Source organism: Eschrichtius robustus, chromosome 2 (genome assembly GCF_028021215.1).
Source record: "Eschrichtius robustus isolate mEscRob2 chromosome 2, mEscRob2.pri, whole genome shotgun sequence".
Taxonomy (NCBI): Eukaryota; Metazoa; Chordata; class Mammalia; order Artiodactyla; family Eschrichtiidae; genus Eschrichtius; species Eschrichtius robustus.
This window is the reverse complement of record NC_090825.1, coordinates 59,104,668-59,125,366: the sequence shown is the minus strand read 5'-3', so window position 1 is coordinate 59,125,366 and position 20,699 is coordinate 59,104,668. Positions and strand designations below refer to the sequence as shown.

The window sequence follows — 20,699 nt, the reverse complement described above, 5'->3', positions numbered from 1 at the left end:
TTAATGTTGACAAAGTATTTTCAAAAGCTTTATCTCAAGGTTTTATTCATCTGAATGGCTTTCAATTATGCATTGCCACTTGATTTCACAATGGAAAAATGATTTGTAACTGATTTACAACAGATCCAGCATTTTTAAGTATAAATCTAGGAAAATGAAAGATTCATAGGTACTTCTCAGAGACACTTCCCATCATTCCGTTTTTTTCCTTAAGATCCCAGTTAAGTTGACCTCTTTGGCTACCAGAGCTATTTCTGGCCACTGTGCCTTTTCCCCTAGACTCAAAATTTCACTTCTATTCTCCTGTCACCTGCAGTAAGCAGGTATTCTTTCTAAGGTTTAATAAGTAATTTTACTGTTGGCAATTATTAGAAAATTGACGAGATGGAGAAGTAGCAAACAGGATGAAAGAACTCAAGCTACAAAGTTAAAGCTCTCCCCATAAAAGTTATCCTTATAATGTATGCAAAGAGACTAAACAAGATTTGTTAGATCTTCTATTGGTCTTTCCACTAATTCAATTCTAGTCTTAAAGCAAAGCCAGCCTCCTATTGCCTAATCCCTTATTACTCAATACGATCATTGCACTTTGGTTTTTGTTATACATGACAGTTTCTATTCCAACCTCTCCTTTCAGAGGAAGGTAGGTCAGTAGAGATTGTTGTTAACTTGGGTGTCAGGAAAACACTCATTTACAACTAAGAGAAAACTCCAGGCTCTCATCTCACATTCTTATTTTATTTTATCAACTCTTCAACGTCATTTATTCCCTGACATCTTCAAAATTACTTTCCACATAAAAACTCTGTAAATCTAACAACGAAAAGCTCTTGCTCTGGTGAGAAGGGACTAAATTCTTCCTTCTAAAGAGGGAAACGTCGTGTGAAGTCTAACTTCTAAAGAGCGAGATGGAAGACCTTCGAAATTCGCAGAGGTGGTTTGACGGCAAGAAACGCCCTAGTCATTAGAGAGGTCGCAAACCCCTGGCCCCCGGTTGAAGCGGAAGCGCCCGGTACACTTCTGTCCGGGCAAGTGGCAAGATGCTCCCGGGCTTTCGGGAAGCCGCCATGGAAGGCAAGCCCGGACATCCTCAGCAGAGTTATCTCACGTCCGGGCCCACAAGCCCGCCATAAGTTCGTCATAAACACACTACGCTGAGATAGAAGCGCGGCCGAGGGGACGGGTCACGCAACTGTCAAACGAAGCCCACCCTCCCCTTGCCCGTCCCCAAGGCGGCAAAACTTACCAACGCGGATCTCTCCCCAGTTCCCTCAGGACCTCGACTACAACTCCCAGGAGGCTGCGCGGCGTACGGAGCAGCGTCCTTCCCAGAATGCAGCACAGTGGCGTCCCCATCCCTCCTTCTCCTTTCTCTGCTCCTCCTACTTTTCTACCCGGCGTCACCCGGGAGGGCAGGAGGTAGGTTGCGGGAGGGGACTCCGAGCCTCGGCGTGTCGCGTCAGACGTTGGGAGGAGGACGGGGCGGAGAGCCGGGGGAGAATGGGAGGACGAAGGGGAGGGGAGAGGGGAGGGGAGGGTAAATAGTGGGCCAGGCAGGAAGATGGCGGCGGTAGCGGAGGTGTGAGTGGACCTGGGTCTCTGCAGCTAGATTTTCTTTTCCTCTCTTCCTCCCCTTTTCGTTTCCCCCGAGGTTGGCATCGAGGGGGCTGAGTTCGGGTGGCAGCGCCGGGCAGAGCGCAGGGGTCACGGCGACGGCGACGACGGCGGCGGCGGCTGACGGCTGGAAGGGCAGGCTTCCTTCGCCACTCGTCCTCCTTCCCCGGTCCGCTCGGTGTCAGGCGCGAAGGCGGCGGCGGCGCGGCGGGCGCACTTCGTCCCTCCTCCAGCTTCCTCCTGCTCCCGAGCGGGCACTCCTTCCTTCGCCATCCTCCGACCCTTCACCCCGGGGACTGGGCGCCTCCGCCGGCGCAGCTCAGGGAGCGGGGGCCGGTCTCCTGCTTGGCTGTCGCGCCTCCATGTCGGATAACCAGAGCTGGAACTCGTCTGGCTCGGAGGAGGATCCGGAGACGGAGTCCGGGCCGCCTGTGGAGCGCTGCGGGGTCCTCAGCAAGGTGAGCAACCCGCGGGGCCGAGGACCCCTTGCCCAGACTCACCTGCGGCGAGGCGAGCCGCTGAGGGCATGGGGTGGGGCTGGGCGCGAGGCACAGACTCTGCCGGGGCGGGGGCTGCGGAATGTGCCGGGGTGTGGGCCCGAGTACTGCGGCACGAGTGCCCGGGCCAGGGCTGGGGTGGGGGTGGGGGCAGAAGGGGACTGTCTTCCTCGCCTGCTCTGGGGCTCGGCGGTCTGGGACCGGGAAAGACCTGTCCCAACCCCGGATCCTGTTTGGGAGCGGGATGCGCACCGTGGCTTGGGACCCCGGGCGGCAGCTGTCCGGGTGTAGCAATTTGGGTTGGGCAACAGCGGTACCCGAAGGACTGGGCATGGGAACCGTGCACCTCAGATCTCTCAAACGAGGTTAGTCCGGAGATGCCAAGCAGAATAGGGTTGAGGGGTTTCTGCAGACCTTGCTTTTGAGACAGAAGCCGGAGCAACTCGGCTTGGTGCTGAAATCTGAGGTGGTAAACTATGCCAGGCTAGATGTCGTGAAAGATCTCAATGAGAGGAGGAGTTTTGTACTTTTCCCCTTACTCTTTACCCGAGTTCAGAGAAGAGCTATTGAATAGTCAGGTGATAGGTACAAGAAATATTCATAGTAACTTGAAACCTGTCAGAATGGAGACCGACCTTTAGTCCAGGAAGAAGAGCATTATTTAATAGTAAAATATTCTTGCAGTGAGTGGGCCAGAGTAAGGAAAAGACATCTTACTTTTCCTAAATTTTTTTAAACCACTTTTCCAAAATTTTTGCAAAGCAGATAGTCATTTGTAGAGTTTGAAAGCTAATTAATTGAAATGGATGAGGCCCTTTTTAAGAGAGAAGGTGGTGATCTTTTCTTTTGGTAGTACATAGTTTGGGGTTTGTTGTTGGGGTTTTTTTTGTTTCTTTTTCTTTTTCTTTTTTTTTTAACGTTTTTGCTATGAGAAGATCCACATTGTCTTTTTTACTTCCTTCTCTCTTCCCGTTAAACTTTTAGAAATGGCTGGAGCTAGCAGTTAACTTGGAGAGGGGGAGCAAGGTCCAGTCTCTCAACAAGCTGGTCATAAGATCCTAGATCATGTGCAGCCACTGGCTATTAAGAAATCACCCTGCTTCCAGTATACATACTTTGGCTAAGCATTGGGACGTTGTTTGTGGAATTGTTTCATATTAGCTTTTATATTGTCTTTAGAAGGCTGAGAAAGGACCTAAGAAATGCATGAGTATGTCAGAACTAAGGCTTGCGAGTGTTAACTTTCATTTGCATACAGAAAAATTATGGTGTGTGTTGATACTGTGATCATTATTGGAATTTCAGTGAAAAGTTTTCAGTAAAGTGAAGCTCCCTAGGGTTTCTTTGGATTAAATGTATCTTGTAATTTAGGAATCTGTATTGAACACGTTGTGCAATAGGTATACATTTCTCTTTGGAACTGTTATGAAATGGGCTCTTTGCTTCTCAGTGATTCAGGTAATTTCACCACTTTTTTCTCATTAAATGAGAAGCAGACTTCCAAATTAGTATTGTGGAGTGTCAGGTATTTTACAAAACAAGCCGTACTTTTGAACTATTGATCATCCCTTTTTGGGGGGTAGGAGGATCGTAGTGATTGGTGGAGTCACCAGTGCTCTGAGTATGTACTGTATATGAGTATCTGACTATCACTTACACAGAGCAGTGTAGTAAGTGTATACTTTATGACAAAAAAAGGAAGACTATCTCCTTGATATCTAAGTGTATAGAAATGTAGTATTTGACCACTTCTTTGGTTCGTAAATAACTTCATTGTTGCTGCATATATAGAATCAACATAGTTTTGGTGTTCTTGTTAACAGCTATGAAGGAAATTTCCCTGAAATTTAACAATTTATGGTTGCATATGTTTTCTTGGAAGTTTTTTAATCAATAATATTTTTTATTGAATGTATGCTTTTAAAGTACATATATATTTTCAGCCTTTGTATTCACCTGGTAATTTTAAACAAGTGTTAGAACTCAGCCTCTGTTCTTTTCCTTCTGCTTAGTAATGTAGTTAAGTCCAAATACTAATTTGTTTTGTCCTCCCACTCCTCCCCCCCCCAAATGGAGTGAGTTTGGAATGGTGGTGATGGAGTAAACTTGTACACCAACCCAAAGGTTTTTTTTTATATAAACATATTTTCTACAGACTCGCTTCTTAGGCACATAAATTCCAAAAGTACTGGATAGACAGTAATTCTAGGTGGTTATAACAAATATCAAGATAGATTGTGGATGGGGAAAGATTCATGCCTTAGTAGGACTTGAGAGCAATTAAGCCTTGGTCAGTCTCATCCAGTTCCTTCTGAATTCCCTCCATCCTTTTTATCTTATCTTTACCTTAACGTTTTCTCCACATACCTAACTGTTGGCTGAAATTCCGTCCATGTGTAGAGTCCATCTCAACTATTCTTTTCATGAAGACTTTTCTTATTTCACCAACCATCCCAGAGCTCCTTCTCTTGAATTCCTATAGCATTTTATTTGTAACTTGCTTCTGACTCTTATTCTAAATGTATTTTTTTTTCCTCTTGAATTTATGCTTGCTGGACTATTGGAGGCAGGAATGTTTGCTTCTCCTGCAATGTCTGCATATTGCCTTGTCTCTGTTAAATGGGGAAGAGTGAGGGAATGTTATGAGGGTAGAGAAAAGGCAAAAATCTGCCTTCTAGCTGTGAATAGGAGTTAACATTTTCTGCGTAAATCCTGCAGCTTATGTAATTATTGGGTCCTCTGTAAGAAAATAATATGAAAATATGGACACATGATTTCTAGGGCCCCTTCTGTCACTTTGGAAGGTGTCTGTTCTTGTGAGCTTCCCTGAAGGTTTCTAAGCTTCATTAGCTATGCATAGCTCTGCCTCCAACTGAGAAAATACTGTGTGCTTGGCAGTGTTCTAAGTCTATTCTTGCTTAATGTTAAACAACTTTAAGAGGTAGAGTTTGACAGACAAACAAACAAACAGGTAAGTAACTTGACCACAATCACAGTTAGTAGCTTTCTGACGGGCAGTAATTGGAAGCGAGGTAGGATTAAGGTATGCCAGTCTAAACGATTTGTATTACAGGCAATTGGGAGTTGTTCATGTAAGTTTTGGAGCTGGAGGCTCAATGAGGTTAATATGTAAGATAAGTAAGCAAAATATGCCTAATAAATAAATAAGATTATGTAAGTTATGAAATAAAGAGCAGAAGATATCAGGGGTAACGTTATTAAGCCTTCTCAGGAATCCAGGAACCTGATAATTTGATTGGATTACTTGAAAATAATGGAGTCAGATTTAAGGGTTTAATGGGAAGGAAAGATGAATAGGAGTTGATAATGGGCTATAAAGATTAAGAAGGAACAGTCAGGTATTGAGTATCTCCTAGGAATATAGTAGGTGTATTCGTGATTTTATTCACCCATTCAAATGACTGAGGAAAGAAACTGAAGTTCAGAAAAGTTAAATAATTTGTCAGAACTTTTCACACAGCTCGTAAAAGTAGTTGAGTCTCTCTGATGTTGTATCCACTGCTCTGTCCATACAGTACAGGAACGCTGAGCCAGGTTTGAGTCTGAATGGCTGTTGCAGTAGCAGTATAGCCAAAGAAATAGGAACATAGGGGGATGTGCACCCTGTGGGTGGAGGTAAATTTAGTTTTGTATGTAACCATCATTATTTCAAGTCACTGTCTTAAGTGGTAGTAAATTGCAGGGAGTTAAAATGAGGAAATAGTGATTAGAGAGCCCTCAGGAAAGAATGAGTTAAATTGCCAGCATGGATAAGCTTTTAGGGAGGGGTTGTAATGATGGAGTTTAGAAGATATAAGAGCTGAACCATCTCCAACCTGTGGAATTAGGAAATAGTAAAGAAAAGATTTCTCTGAGCCAATGCAGTATACTTTTAACGATCCACTTAGAGTTAGTTTTTGGTAGATAGTTTTTGAGTTAGCAGATAGTTTTTGGAATTGTCTGTACTTAAAACCCCAGAGCATAAAAATATGCAATATCAACAATTCCCATAGAGGTTACATTTCTGCCTTTGCAAGTTTATTGATTGTGATCTTCACTGTGCAGCAGCGAAACTTTAGCAACGCAGAAACCATTTGTAGGTACTGGAAACGGATAATCCACGTATGTTTTTGAAAACCAGTTTTATGTTTGTATTTTACTCTTGAGTTTGAAAAATAGATCTTCAGAGAAACTTAGAAAATGAATTAACTATTCTATAATATTGAGTTCTGTGGAGGTAAAAATAAAGTTGATGTAGACTTACTAAAGATTAATAATCTATTTTTACTTTAATGTAGTCGTAAACATCATACATTTTCATGTAGGAATAACTTACAACAAAAATAGAGTTTTGGCCATGATTGACTTCTACTTCTGTTGATTTAGAGGGCTTCATGCAGTACTTGGTGTAGGAGAATGACAGACTGTATAGCCAAACTTACTTTTCTCTTGAATATGTCATTTATGGCAGGGACCAAAACAATTTAAGAGTTTTGAAGGTGGTGAGGAGGGGAGGATGAAAGCACACAAAGAGTAAAGCATAATTTTGAACTGAAGTGTGCTTCACTTTTATTCCTCAAATATTACAAGAAAATGTTATATTTTATTATCTTTTATTTATAATTTTGTAGAAATTACTGAAAATTATGTGCAATCTGGAAAATTTTAATTTTTCACTTTTTTTTTTACTGTTTATAATTAAGTTAGGACTTTTCACATTTTGGTTTTAAACTTAGATTGACTGCTGTTTCAGAAAGTTTGGATTTCTAAAATACTGACTTAGTTTTTTGTTTTCTTCTCCTCCAGTGGACAAACTACATTCATGGGTGGCAGGACCGTTGGGTAGTTTTGAAAAATAATACTCTGAGTTACTACAAATCTGAAGATGAGACAGAGTATGGCTGTAGAGGATCCATCTGTCTTAGCAAGGCTGTCATCACGGTAAGCTCCTGTTCTCCTTCATTCAACAAATATTTATTGAGCATAAGTTATACACCAGGAACCTATTCTAGGGGCTTGGGATATGTCTATGAACAAAACAGATTAAGATCCTTGCTCTTGTGGAGCATGCAGTCTAATATTTTTTTCCATAAAATTATTTTATAGTGTATTACTACATACTGTTATTTTATATAGACATGTAGTATTTATCTAGTTGGTTACAGCAAGCCATTAAACAAGGGCTTCAGAAAAAAAGATGTTAGATGGCTTCATATCTGATAGATTGGGACAGTTACTTGGTGAGTTATTGAAAAAGTTAAAGCAGGAAAATGAAAAGATACGTATCTTAACATTTTAAAATTTTGACTTAAAATATATAAATTTAAATTCACTTACCAACTTTTTGATGTAGAGCTAATGGTATGTCTTTGAATATGGAGTTGAGAGAAGTTGTTCTTGTGTAAAGTATTATATCCATAATGCCTGATTTGCAATTTCCAGTTTTGATTCTCTAAAGTGGAATAAAAAGTTAAAGATACTTTTGAAAAACCCTAAATATAGGTTCCTCTTTTTGACTTTTAATGTTTTTCCCTAATATTTTACAGATGTCTCACCTTTATTTAATTTAATACCTTTTAAAAGAATGACTCACCTTTATTGAGTCATTCTACTTAGCTTGCATTCAATGTAGTTTACATAGAAACAGCTCTCTTTGCTCTTGTATTCCATAGATTTACATGATGTTTAAGTTATGTAAGAACTACAGCAAGTAAACTGGCATAAACAGGTTTAGGAACAACCAACTGACTTGTTAAACATGTAACTCAACTAGTGGGCCAGAAGTGCCTGAATATACTAAAAATAGCATACTAGTTGAGAGTGCTCAGCATGTCGAGACATATTTAATAAAGGGCAAAAAAAAAAAAGGTGTTGTCTAAGGCAGGTCAGTTAAATGGAGGTCAGTTAAGGAAGCTATTGTAGTTAAAATCTAAAAATGGGTGTGTTAAAACAATCATAGATTTTACTGATACATTCAAAGAGAATTCATGTTACGATAGAGTTTATATTGTTTATAAAGATAAATGGTGTACTTTGGATTATGTGTTGATATCTAAATATGACTTACATATATTTATGTTACACATTTAAGTAAAACCATATAGTATTTTTCCATCACTTTTCATACATTCTGCCCCTCTTATATATTCAGAGTTTGAAAATAAAAGCTTAGTTGGATATTGAGTTGGAAAAACTTATAGAGGGGTTGTTTGGAAATGTTCAGAATGAAACTACTACTCTCCATTCTTATGGACAATTTTAAAGAAATAGTTTGGACATAAAGGCTCACTATTTATTTGGACTGGTATGTGGTATGTTATAATGTGCTTTTGAAATTGTATCTATTGATAGTTAATATTTTGGGGTTTTATTTCTCTTGAGATAGATCACTATTCATGCTAGAGGAAAGAATCATGGATAGTAATGTACTTTACAATTCTGAAATGTCTTCCCTTGGTTCTTCCCCTTCTTCCTTCTTTTGCATATTGTTGGATGCTTGTTAGTTACAGTGCTTGTTAGACTCTTTGAAAATAATTTATATCTTTATTGTTTCCTAACTAGTAGTATTCCTAGAGTACCATGCTAGTTTAAATTTAGTTATCCTGTCTTGAATTATGGACTATGGTAATAGTGCATGGCTTATTTGGGGAAAAGAAAAACTTCTAATAAATATTTACATTGCATCTGCTCAGGAAAAAACAATGTGTTAGTTCTTCGTAGATTTTTTGTTGTTGTTATTTTGGTATTTTTGTTATCTGTATTTGCTTATAGAACTTTTCATTGTGGTTCATAATCAAAGAAATGAGTAGGAAAGCAAGACAATTTGAAAACATTGAAGGGACCTAGTGGAAGTACTCACTGGGCTAAGTGGTAGTAGAGAAGGTAAAAAAAAAAAAAATGAATGAAGCAGCAGAATCTGAGTGGTAGTTAGTCTTTGCTATAGTTAACCAGGTGGTATGGAGAAACACAAGTATTTATATTCCTGAACTTCTTCAACTCTGTTCCTATTCTGTGGGTTCATAAGTTCACTGTTACATATTTCAAGGAAATTACAAAATATAACTGAATTCAGTGAACTTCTCAGAATGAAGTTTACAAATACAGTATGTATTTGAGTTAAGTTTTTAAAATGTAATACTAACCTCTGTTAAATAGGTGTCTGTTGCTTTTCTTAAATATGGACTATTATATGTATCAATTCATCTCTGAAGGCAAAGAATAAATATGGTTGAATTTGTGCATATGACATCCTTATGAAATTGATAGTATTCATATATGAGGAAATCTGGACTTGAAGAGTTGTGACTTTACTGTAACCATTCATTAACATATTTATTATTTGTTGGTGAACCTAATGTTTGAGCCCACCTTTTCTGATAGAACCTAATTCATTGTTAAATTCACTATTATTTTAGCTTAACATTTAAGTCATTCCTTATTCAAATCATGTTCTTTAGTTATGTGATAATAAATTGAGTGAAATACTTTCAAGGAACAAAGTATTTCCTGGGAGAATTTGTTACCTGGAAATAATTCTTAACGTGAAGGGATTGGGAATAAGTTAATGAGAGGAAAAATAGTACTCTGTCACTTTTTTGGGAAATCACCTATTTGTATATTTAATAAATGTTTGTAGAAAGTTGAATTTCTCAATTATTATAGTTTAATAGTTATTTGCTTAAGACTCAGTCCCTGCTACAAAACTTGCCATGTAGTAGATGTTCAATATATGTTAGTTGTGTTTCATCGATCAAAAGCAATGTTTATGGAGTATTTAAACTGTTATTTATTTTTTAAGTTCTGTTTTTAAATAAAGTACGTGTGGTAAAAAAATATAATCTGTGGCATGAAGAGGTTTAAAAAGTAAATGCTTCTCTTTACTCTTAGTCCTGCACTCAAGACATAGCCAAAGTCAAATTTTTGGTCTGTCCTTCCAGATACTATGTATGCCTATATAAGCATTTATTTGTTTATATCCTTCATTTTCATTTACACAGGTAGCATCATACTAAATCTATCGTTCTGCACCTTGTTTTCTTTTAATATGTCTTGGACATTTACTACATTTTGTTGAATATTGTGGATGAACCATGTCTTATTTATTTGCCCCTTCCCTGTTCTTGGAAATTTAGATCATGTTTAAATTTGTTTTACTACAAACACTCTTGAAACAAACATACATAGTATTTTAAAATTTTTTTGTAGTTACTGTCAAATGCCCTTTCCAAAGTGCCACTTTTCATTCCTACAAATAGTGCATGAGTGTCCCTATTTCCCCATACCCTCAAATATATATTTTTTTAATTTGGTTGCACTGGGTCTTAGTTGCGGCAGGCGGGCTCCTTAGTTGTGGCTCCAGGGCTTCTTAGTTGCGGCTCCAGGGCTTCTTAGTTGCGGCACATGGGCTCCTTAGTTGCTGCATGCGAACTCTTAGTTGCAGCATGTATGTGGGATCTAGTTCCCTGACCAGGGATCAAACCCAGGCCCCCTGCATTGGGAGTGTGGAATCCTATCCACTGTGCCACCTGGGAAGTCCCTCCATACTCTCAAGTATTGAGGAAGTCAGGTTTTGGCAAATGTTAAAATATTTGGCAAACTCCTAGATAAAAGTGGTGTCTCATTATTTTAAAGTTGCACTTTTTTATTCAAGAGGGTAACTTCTTATGTTTATAATTCATTTTTTCCTCTTCTTATCGCTTGTTCATCTCTTTCTCAGTTATTGATTTGTAGAAGCTCTTTATATCATGATATTTGGCAATTTGTCATATTGCAAATGTTTCCCCCCAGGTTGTCATTGTCTATTTTTTCTTTCCTTATTTTATATTCTTTTTAAGCCTTAAAAGAAATTTAAAAATTTTATATGCTCTTATTGACCTTTTCCTTTATGGCTTCTGTATTTAGTTATGTTTAACTAAAACATAACTCAAAGACTATAACTCTATATAAATGTAGTTACATTTTCATCTACAATTTTACATTTGAATTTGATTCCTGTGGGGGTTATTTTAGTATAAGAAGGGATGTGGGAATTTAGCTTCTTAATTTTTTCCCAAATGGCTAACCATGTAGTCTAATACCATTAATTGAAAAATTCACCTTCTCCCCACTGGTTTGAAATGTTACCTTTATTGTATATTACATTACCATGTGTATTTGAGGCTGTTTCTGGACTCTCTTCTCTTCAATTGGTTTGTCTATTCCTTTTTGTACCATATTTAAAATTATATTGCTAATATATCAATCAGTTCTTTAAACTGCTAATGATCCTTTTGTGGAAATAAAAGAAGTGGTTTGTTTGTAGCTACTGAGATTAGAAGACGTTTCAGGAATTAGGTAGGTAGAGATTTTTGGTAAAATGGAAATAGTAATGTCTTTAGAATTGGTTTGCCTAAGTTCTATCTGTAGTCCCAAGTCTTACCTTAGGTATCTGACTTTGTATACCTACTATCTTATAAAACTTCTTTAATTACCAAATGAATGGGATTTGTATTATTCTTATTATAGGTTGGATATAGTAAAATTTATTCACCAATTTAGTGTTTTAATATTCTCAGACGGAAAACTGAAAGGTAATGAAAATGTTTACTGCTACATTGAAAAAAATTTTAAGCCAAGTAGCTCTTAAGTAGGTAGGGGTTAGAAGGGAGGAAATTTAAAGATCCTGGCAAAATTAAAGAAGCCAACAGAGATGTAAAAGAAAGGGAAGGGGGCTTCCCTGGTGGCACAGTGGATAAGAGTCTGCCTGCCAATGCAGAGGACACGGGTTCGATCCCTGGTCTGGAAAGATCCCACATGCCGCGGAGCAACTAAGCCCTGTGCACCACAACTACTGAGCCTGCGCTCTAGAGCCCACGAGCCACAACTACTGAAGCCCGCGTCCCTAGAGCCCTTGCTCTGCAACAAGAGAAGCCACCGCAATGAGAAGCCCGCGCACTGAAACAAAGAGTAGCCCCCGCTCGCTGCAACTAGAGAAAGCCCGCGTGCAGCAACGGAGACCCAACACAGCCAAAAATAAATAAATAAAATTTAAATTTAAATTAAAAAAAAAAAGAAAAAGAAAGGGAAGGAAGTGTTCAAAATTGAAAAGGATCATTAAACAAAAAATTTTTAAAGTGCCAAATAAAGAGTAGTCAAATCTAAACAGTTTTTGAGTAAACTATTTCTCAGTAAAACTGGAAGAAAAAAATTTTTTTAATTTTTAAGGTTTTTGAATGTGGGATTTTAAAGGAAAAAATTGTGATTTAAATTGATGTTCAGCAAATTGGATCTCACCAAAAATGAACAGGGCCATAACTAATCATCATACGAGGAACTCCAGATTAGTAAGAAGTCCAAGAAGTTCGCTTTTTATCAAATGTGCAATTTTGCTCTATTGAACTGTGTTAGTAAGAACCAAAGGAAAGAGAGGAAGGTATATCGACCAGTAAAAGCATTAGATAGATACTAGTTGATAATTCTCTTCATTTGAGGAGCATTTGCCAGTGAATTTCTAAAGAAATTAGAACCTTATACTACTAAGATTTATGCCTTTAGAAACTAATATTATCTGTTCAGCAGTTCATTTGGAAATAATTATCTTCCATCTTTAGGTAACTGGAATGTAACTCAAATAATGTAACTCAAATAATTAGATATAGTGGGAAATATTTAAAATATTTGGTGAGAGGATTTGGAAGAGGAAAAATATAAAGAAAGATACCAGTTGAAATGTAGAGCCAAGAATGTTGAAATAGCTTATCCAAAATTATGTAATTACAAAATGTGTTAGTTTGTTAGGGTTGCCATAACAAAGAACTGCAAACTGGGTGTATTTTTTTTTTTTAATTGAAGTATAGTTGACTTACAATGTTTCAGGTGTATGGCAAAGTGATTCAGATATATGTGTGTATATATATAATATATATATTATATGTGTATACGTATAATATATATATATATGAATTCTTTTCCATTGTAGGTTATTATAAGATGCTGAATCTAGTTCTCTGGTTTATACAGCAGGTGCTTGTTGTTTATCTGTTTTATATACAGTAGTTTGTATCCTCTAATCCCAAACTCCTAATTTATCCCTCCCCCACCCCCTTTCCCTTTTGGTAACCATAAGTTTGCTTTCTGTGTCTGTGAGTTTATTTCTGTTTTGTAAATAAGCTCATTTGTATCATTTTTTAAGATTCCACATATAAGTGGTATCATATATTTGTCTTTCTCTGTCTGATTTACTTCACTTAATAATCTCTAGGTCCATCCATGTTGCTGCAAATGGCAGTATTTCATTCTTTTTTATTATGGCTGAGTAATATTCATATTTTATACACACACACACCCCCCACATCTTCATTATCCATTCATCTGTCAGTGGATATTTAGGTTGCTTCCATGTCTTGGCTGTTGTAGATAGTGCTGCAGTGAACATTGAGGTGCATGTGTCTTTTCAAATTATCATTTTCTCTGGATATATGCCCAGGAGTGGGATTGCTGGATCATGTGACAACTCTATTTTTAATTTTTTAAGGAACCTGAATCCTGTTTTCCATAGTGGCTACAGCAATTTACATTCCCACCAACAGTGTAGGATGGTTCCCTTTTCTCCGTACCCTCTCCAGCATTTGTTATTTGTAGACTTTTTAATGATGGCCATTTTGACTGGTATGAGGTGATATCTCATTGTAGTTTTGATTTGCATTATTCTAATAATTAATGCCATTGAGCATCTTTTCATATGCCTCTTGGCCATCTGTATGTCTTCTTTGGAAAAATGTCTATTCAGGTCTTCTGCCCATTTTTAATTGGTTTGTTTGATTTTTTGATATTGAGCTATATAAGCTGTTTGCATATTTTGGAAATCAAGCCCTTGTTTGTCACGTCATTTGCAAATATTTTCTCTTGTTCCGTAGGTTGTCTTTTTGTTTTATTTATGATTTCCTTTGCTGTGTAAATGCTTTTAAGTTTAATTAGGGCCCATTTGTTTATTTTTGCTTTTGTTTCCATTACTCTAGGAGACAGATCCAAAAATATATTGTTGTGATTTATGTCAAAGAGTGTTCTGCCTATGTTTTCCTCTAGGATTTTTATAGTATCTGGTCTTACATTTAGGTCTTTAATCCATTTTGAGTTTATTTTTGTATATGGTGTAGAAAATGTTCTAATTTCATTGTTTTTACATGTAGCTGTCCAGTTTTCCCTGCACCACTTATTGAAGAGGCTGTCTTTTCTCCATTGTATATCCCTTCCTCCTTTGTCGTAGATTAATTGACCATAAGTGCACGGGTTTATTTCTGGGCTTTCTGTCCTGTTCCATTGATCTATATGTCTGTTTTTGTGCCAGTACCATGCTGTTTTGATGACTGTGGCTTTGTAGTATAGTCTGAAGTCAGGGAGTGTTGTTCCTCCAGCTCCGTTCTTCTTTTTCAAGATTGTTTTGACTATTCAGGGTCTTTTGTGTTTTTATACAAATTTTAAGTTTTTTGTTCTAGTTCTGTGAAAAATGCCATTGGTAATTTGATAGGGGTTGCATTGAATCTGTAGATTGCCTTGGGTAGTATGGTCATTTTAACAATATTGATTCTTCCAATCCAAGAACATGGTATATCTTTCCATCTGTTTGTGTCATCTTCAGTTTCTTCATCAGTATCTTATAGTTTTTCAGAGTACAGGTCTTTTGCCTCCTTAGGTAAGTTTATTCCTAGGTATTTTATTCTTTTTGACATGATGGTAAATGGGATTATTTCCTTAATTTCTCTTTCTGATAGTTCATTGTTAGTGTGTAGAAATGCAACAGATTTCTCTATGTTAATTTTGTATCCCCCAACTTTACTGAATTAAATAACAGACATTTATTGTCTCACAGTTCTGGAAGCTAGAAGTCCGGATAAAGATGATGTCAGGGTTGGTTCCTTTTGTTGCTTTTGATGGTGTGCTGACAGTCTTTGGCATTCCTTGGCTTATATATGCATCATCCCAATCTCTGCATTCATGTTTACATGGCATCCTCCCTGTGCACGTAACTGTGTCCAGATTTCCCCTTTTTATAAGAACACCAAGTTATATCAGATTAAGGGCCTATTCCACTCCAGTGTGACCTCATCCTAACTAATTACATCTCCAGTTACCCTATTTTCAAATAAATTCACATTCTGACATACTTCAGATTAGGGCTTCAACATACAAATTTGGGGGTATGCAATGTAACCCATAACCCATAACCCATGAAAGTATCAGCGTTAAGACTAGAACTCAAGTCTCCCGATTCCCACCTGGTGTTATTTTATTGTATGTCAGTGAGCATAGGAAAAATACATATACAATGCATTTTATTTTGTGTAAGACTTGCAGGAACATGACTTAAATATTTATAAAGCAACTCTTTAAAATTTGTTTTGAACAGAGCATCTTATTAAGATAAAAAGGTTTTTTTTTCCCCTTTTAATCCTGAGAAGCTCTGTTTGAGATATATACTTCTTACTTACATGTAAATTTTATCAATTTTTTTTCTAAATAAAAAAAGTGAAAAGAAAGAAATTTGTGATTTACTATTACTGTCTTCTGTTAAATCTCTAATAAATATAATTTGTATTTTAGCATTCAAGTTTCCTTAAAGCAAGGAATACACAAAATTTTCTAGATTTGCCTGCTTGAAATAGTTAGCAAGAAGCTTGTTTTCTTAGTTTCTCTGAAGGTCTTTTAAGCTTCACATATACCAGTTTTTACTTAGTTTTTTTTTAAATTAAAGTACAGTTGATTTACAATATTATATTACTTGCAGGTATACAGCATAGTGATTCAGTAGTTTTACAATTTATACTCCATTAAAAGTTATTATAAGATAATGGCTATAATTCCTGTGCTATACATATTTAGTATTTTTTATTTAGCATTTTATCTTTTTTTTTTTAACAACCAGCATCTTTTTGTTTGTTTGTTTGTTTTTTTATTTTATTTTATTTATGGCTGTGTTGGGTCTTCGTTTCTGTGCGAGGGCTTTCTCTAGTTGTGGCAAGCGGGGCCACTCTTCATCGCGGTGCGCGGGCCTCTCACTATTGCGGCCTCTCTTGTTGCGGAGCACAGGCTCCAGACGCGCAGGCTCAGTAATTGTGGCTCACGGGCCCAGCCGCTCCGCGGTGTGTGGGATCTTCCCAGACCAGGGCTCGAACCCGTGTCCCCTGCATAGGCAGGCAGATTCTCAACCACTGCGCCACCAGGGAAGCCCTAGCATTTTATCTTAATTTCCAAAGTGCTTAAAATATCGTTCATGGGCTCTGAAGTTAAACCTGGATTTAGATCTTGGCTCTGCTTCTTATGGCTAAAGGTACCTTTGAACAGATAACTAAAGTGGTTAAGGATGGGTGCATAAGATCTAAGGGTGGAATGATTATGTGCATTAAACAAAATAACAAAAGCACTTGTATTTTTGTTCTTGGCAACATAAGAGGCACTCAAATTTCTTTAAGTTTATTTTGTGATATGTTTGTATTAGAAATAGAGCCTACAGTTTTAAAAGAAGAAAGGAGAAGCTGGCAAAGCTTTTTATTAAAGGGAGACAAAGATGCAAGTGACTTATTAAAGCCGGAATATGTGACATGTCATATTTGAACAGGTTCTCATGCATTTCCTGTAAGCAGTTTCCTTCCACCAAGTGGTTCTGTTTCACAACTTAAAAGAAATTATATGTATGTGTGTATAAAATATATAATATATAAATGGTTAACTGTTTATATGCTTTCTGCATGTTCCTGACAGATTGTTTTTTTCCCTTGTTCTACTATTTATTGTGTGTGGGGTTTTTTTAAGGCATATTGTACCTTTTAAAAAACCAGATTTATTTAGGCATAATTTACACTCAGTAAAATTCACCCTTTTTAAGTGTACAGTTATAGTTTTCACAAATGTATATAGTCATGTGATCACTAGCACAGTCAGATTATAGACAGTTTTCATCACCCCAGAAAGTTCTCGCCTGCCCCTTTGTAATCAGTACCTCCCCATCCCCAATCTCTGGCAACCACTGTTTTGATAGTTTTATCTTTTCCAGAATGTGATATAAATGGAATCATACAGTATGCAGCTCTTTGTGTCTGGCTTTTCATTTAGTGTAATGCTTTTGAGAGTCATCTGTGTTGTTACATGTATCCCTAACTTACTCCTTTTTATTACCGAGTACTGTTCCACAGTATATATGCACCAAAGTTTGTTTATCCATTCACCACCTGATAGATTTATGTTTCCAGTTTTGGGCTACCATAAGTAAGGCTGCTAAACATTCAAGTACAGGTCTTTGTGTAAATGTTTTATTTCTCTTGGGCAGATACCTAGGAATGGGATTGCTGGGTCCTATGGTAAGTGTATGTTTAACTTTATAAGAAACCGCCAGAGACTTCCCTTCGCCTTCCAGTGCAGGGGGTGTGGGTTTGATCCCTGGTCGGGGAACTAGATCCCACATGCCTTGAGGCCAAAAAACAAAACATAAAACAGAAGCAATATTGTAACAAATTCAATAAAGACTTTAAAAATTGTCCACATCAAAAAAAAAGAAATCTTTTTTTTTTAATTGGGGTATAATTGTTTTACAATGTTATGTTAGTTTCTACTGTACAGTGAAGTAGAGTTCCCTGTGCTATACAGCAGGTTCTTTTTTTTTTAATAACAACTATTTATTTATTTATTTTTTGGCTGCGTTGGGTCTTCGTTGCTGCACATGGGTTTTCTCCAGTTGCAGTGAGCGGGGGCTACTCTTTGTTGCGGTGTGCGGGCTTCAGTAGTTGTGGCACGTGGGCTCAGTAGTTGTAGCTCTCAGACTCTAGAGCGCAGGCTCAGTAGTTGTGGCACACGGGCTTAGTTGCTCTGTGGCATGTGGGATCTTCCCGGACCAGGGCTCGAACCTGCCTCCCCTGCATTGGCAAATGGATTCTTAACCACTGCACCACAAGGGAAGTCCCTGTGCAGCAGGTTCTTCTTAGTTATCTATTTTATACATATTAGTGTGTACATGTCAATCCCAATCTCCCAATTTATCGCACCCCCCACCCCCCTCTTTCCCACCTTGGTGTCCATACATTTGTTCTCTACAGCTGTGTCTCTATTTCCTTTTTTTTTTTTTTTAAAAAAGAAAGAAACTACTAAACTGTTTTCCAAAGTGGCAGTACCATTTTATATTTCTACCAACAGTGTATGAGAATTCCAGTTGCTCAGCATTTTTGTCAGTACCTGTTTTTTGGGTTTTTTGTTTGTTTTGTTTTTTATCTTAACTATTCTAGTAGGTGTGTAGTGATATCTCATTGTGGTTTCAATTTGCATTTTCCTAATGACTAATGATGTTGTACATCTTTTCATCTGCTTTTTATTTATATCTCTTTGATGGTATGTCTGTTCAAATCTTTTGTTTCTTTTCATCTTCTTAATATTGAGTTATGGAAGTTCTTTATATCTTCCAGATACCATTATTTCAGACATGTATTTGGCAAATATTTTCTGCCAACCTAACAGACTGATTTTTGTCACTGTTATTAGAAAATAAATTACATTTGAATGTATATTTTGCTGAATTTTTGTTCTGAATTTTTGGGAACCTTTGAAGCTTATTTATTTCCCAGAGTAGTTTCCAAAGATATCAGCACTATTATTAGTTCTTTTCTTAGGTTATTTATATGGAGGCAACATTTCTCACAATTTTTTTAATTTTAATTTTTTAGTTTGGGTCTACAGTGGCACACTGCCATTTAATTAAAGTGACAAAGCTTTAGATTTAAAGTTACAAGCTGACAGCTCATCATGTAGTGATTTCACGAGGGAAGTTGGTATTACTGTTGAGTTTCTTCCTTGGAGTGAGTGCTGTGTAGGCTTGATCTCTGTCCTTTCTTCATCTAAGGAAGGAAACCATAGCTGATAAAAAGAATGAGATACGCTCTTAGTCTCCAAGTAGAGATATATGTTATGCAACAATTACTTCTTTTAAAAATATATGTTTTCACTAGTGAGGATTTATCACTTAAAAGAGAAAAAGATCATTTATAAATTGATTATAAGGAATCAAGAGACCAAGAAGTCATGACCAGTTGAAGCTCATCCAGAAATTAAGGTGGTCTCTAAAATGATAATGTCTTGAGGGTGGGAGATCGGGTTGGGTAATAATTTTTGAAAACTTATGTATAAACCCAATTTCATAAAGTAAGGTTTGCTCCTGTTATGAAGGACTTCAAGTGGTTTCATTTGGCTTTTAAAAAATTAGGAAGTTCATCCAGGTAAAGATTCATCTACTCTATCTCCTTGCCCATAAAAAGAATAGTAAAGTGGTAAAAAGTTTTTTAATCCCAAAAGGGAGAAAAGTGAGGAGACAATAGAAGACAGAATTTTAGAAGCTGGAAAACATGGACAAGTACTAAGTGAGTTTGTGGATCTGAGAAATCCAACTCCTAAGCTATGAGTTGGGAATGCTGTGAACTAGATTTACATCACAACTATATAATACTTCAGCAGTACCAGATACCTCTTGAAATAAGAATTGGGAGTGGAAGTTGTAAATAAGGAAGATGAGTCAAATATCAGTTTAAGAAACAATCACATCCCCAGATTTTTCTCCCCCAACTGTGGGCAGTTGGGTGATTGACCCATCCCTAACCTGACAGAAGATGGTGTATTATTCTTTTAGGGTGGATAAAATAGTGATCTCTGGGCTGGAGAGTGGGGAAATAGGCACTAGAAAAAAATTGAGAGCAAGGAATAGAGGGTGATTAAGTATACTGACTGAATACTGAAACCTCCCTCCATCCCATCCCACTCCTGTTCCCCACTTTGTTCCCAAAACACTAGCTAACAAACTTTCACTCTCAGGGCAGGAGGTTGCTGGAGTCTTTTCTAGAGAATCCAGCCAGCTCAAGAGGAAGGACCTAATGATAGCATTAGAGCTTCCCCAACAAAGTAGACCAACTACATTATCCCACAGTGAAGCCCATCTTTGATTAAACTATCCATAGCCTTACAGATTCCCATCAGTTTTTAGATCCCCCACTTTTAAAAATGAACAAACAGTCAACAACTACCAGGCATGTGAGGAAAGTTTTCAGTATGAAAGAGATGAAGAGAATAATTGCAATACTAGGCAATAAATTACTCAAATATTCCACAAAAATAAGAAAATTTGTTAGTATTCTCAAAGAGCTAAGAGTATTTGGAATCATTAAATCAAAAAGTATACTATTGGGACTTCTCTGGTGGTGCAGCAGTTAAGAATCTGCCTGCCAATGCAGGGGACATGGGTTCGATCCCTGGTCCAGGAAGATCCCACATGCCGCGGAGCAACTAAGCCATGCGCCACAACTACTGAACCTGTGCTCTAGAGACCGCGAGCCACAACTACTGAGCCCATGTGCCACAACTGCTGAAACCCACGCACCTAAAGCCCGAGCTCCACAACAAAAGAAACCACTGCAGTGAGAAGCCCGCGCACTGCAACAAAGAGTAGCCCCTGCTGGACTCAACTAGAGAAAGCCTGTGTGCAGCAACAAAGACCCAACGCAACCAAAAAAAAAAAAAAAAAATTTAAAAAGTATACTATAAAAAAGGAAGAAGAATGTATGCATCCTTTTGAATTACAGT

General features: G+C 37.5%; 2 protein-coding genes across 4 annotated transcripts in view; one reads left to right on the top strand and one right to left on the bottom strand.

Moving 5' to 3' along the window:
• The window catches only part of POLK (DNA polymerase kappa), a 75,089-nt gene extending 73,498 nt beyond the window's left edge, over positions 1-1,591 (bottom strand). Inside the window, exon 1 of the mRNA XM_068535525.1 lies at positions 1,247-1,591. The gene's annotated coding sequence lies outside the window, so the exon portion shown is untranslated. The remainder of the gene's footprint in view (positions 1-1,246) is intronic.
• Positions 1,334-20,699, top strand: part of CERT1 (ceramide transporter 1) — a 127,820-nt gene continuing 108,454 nt past the window's right edge. The window contains exons 1-3 of one of the 3 annotated variants that reach the window (XM_068535529.1): positions 1,334-1,419; positions 1,664-2,072; positions 6,918-7,052. In XM_068535529.1, the coding sequence (XP_068391630.1) occupies positions 1,334-1,419; positions 1,664-2,072; positions 6,918-7,052 (630 nt within the window). Of the gene's footprint in view, positions 1,420-1,592; positions 2,073-6,917; positions 7,053-20,699 lie in introns of those variants that run through there. The other 2 variants (XM_068535528.1, XM_068535527.1) reach the window with 2 other exon arrangements.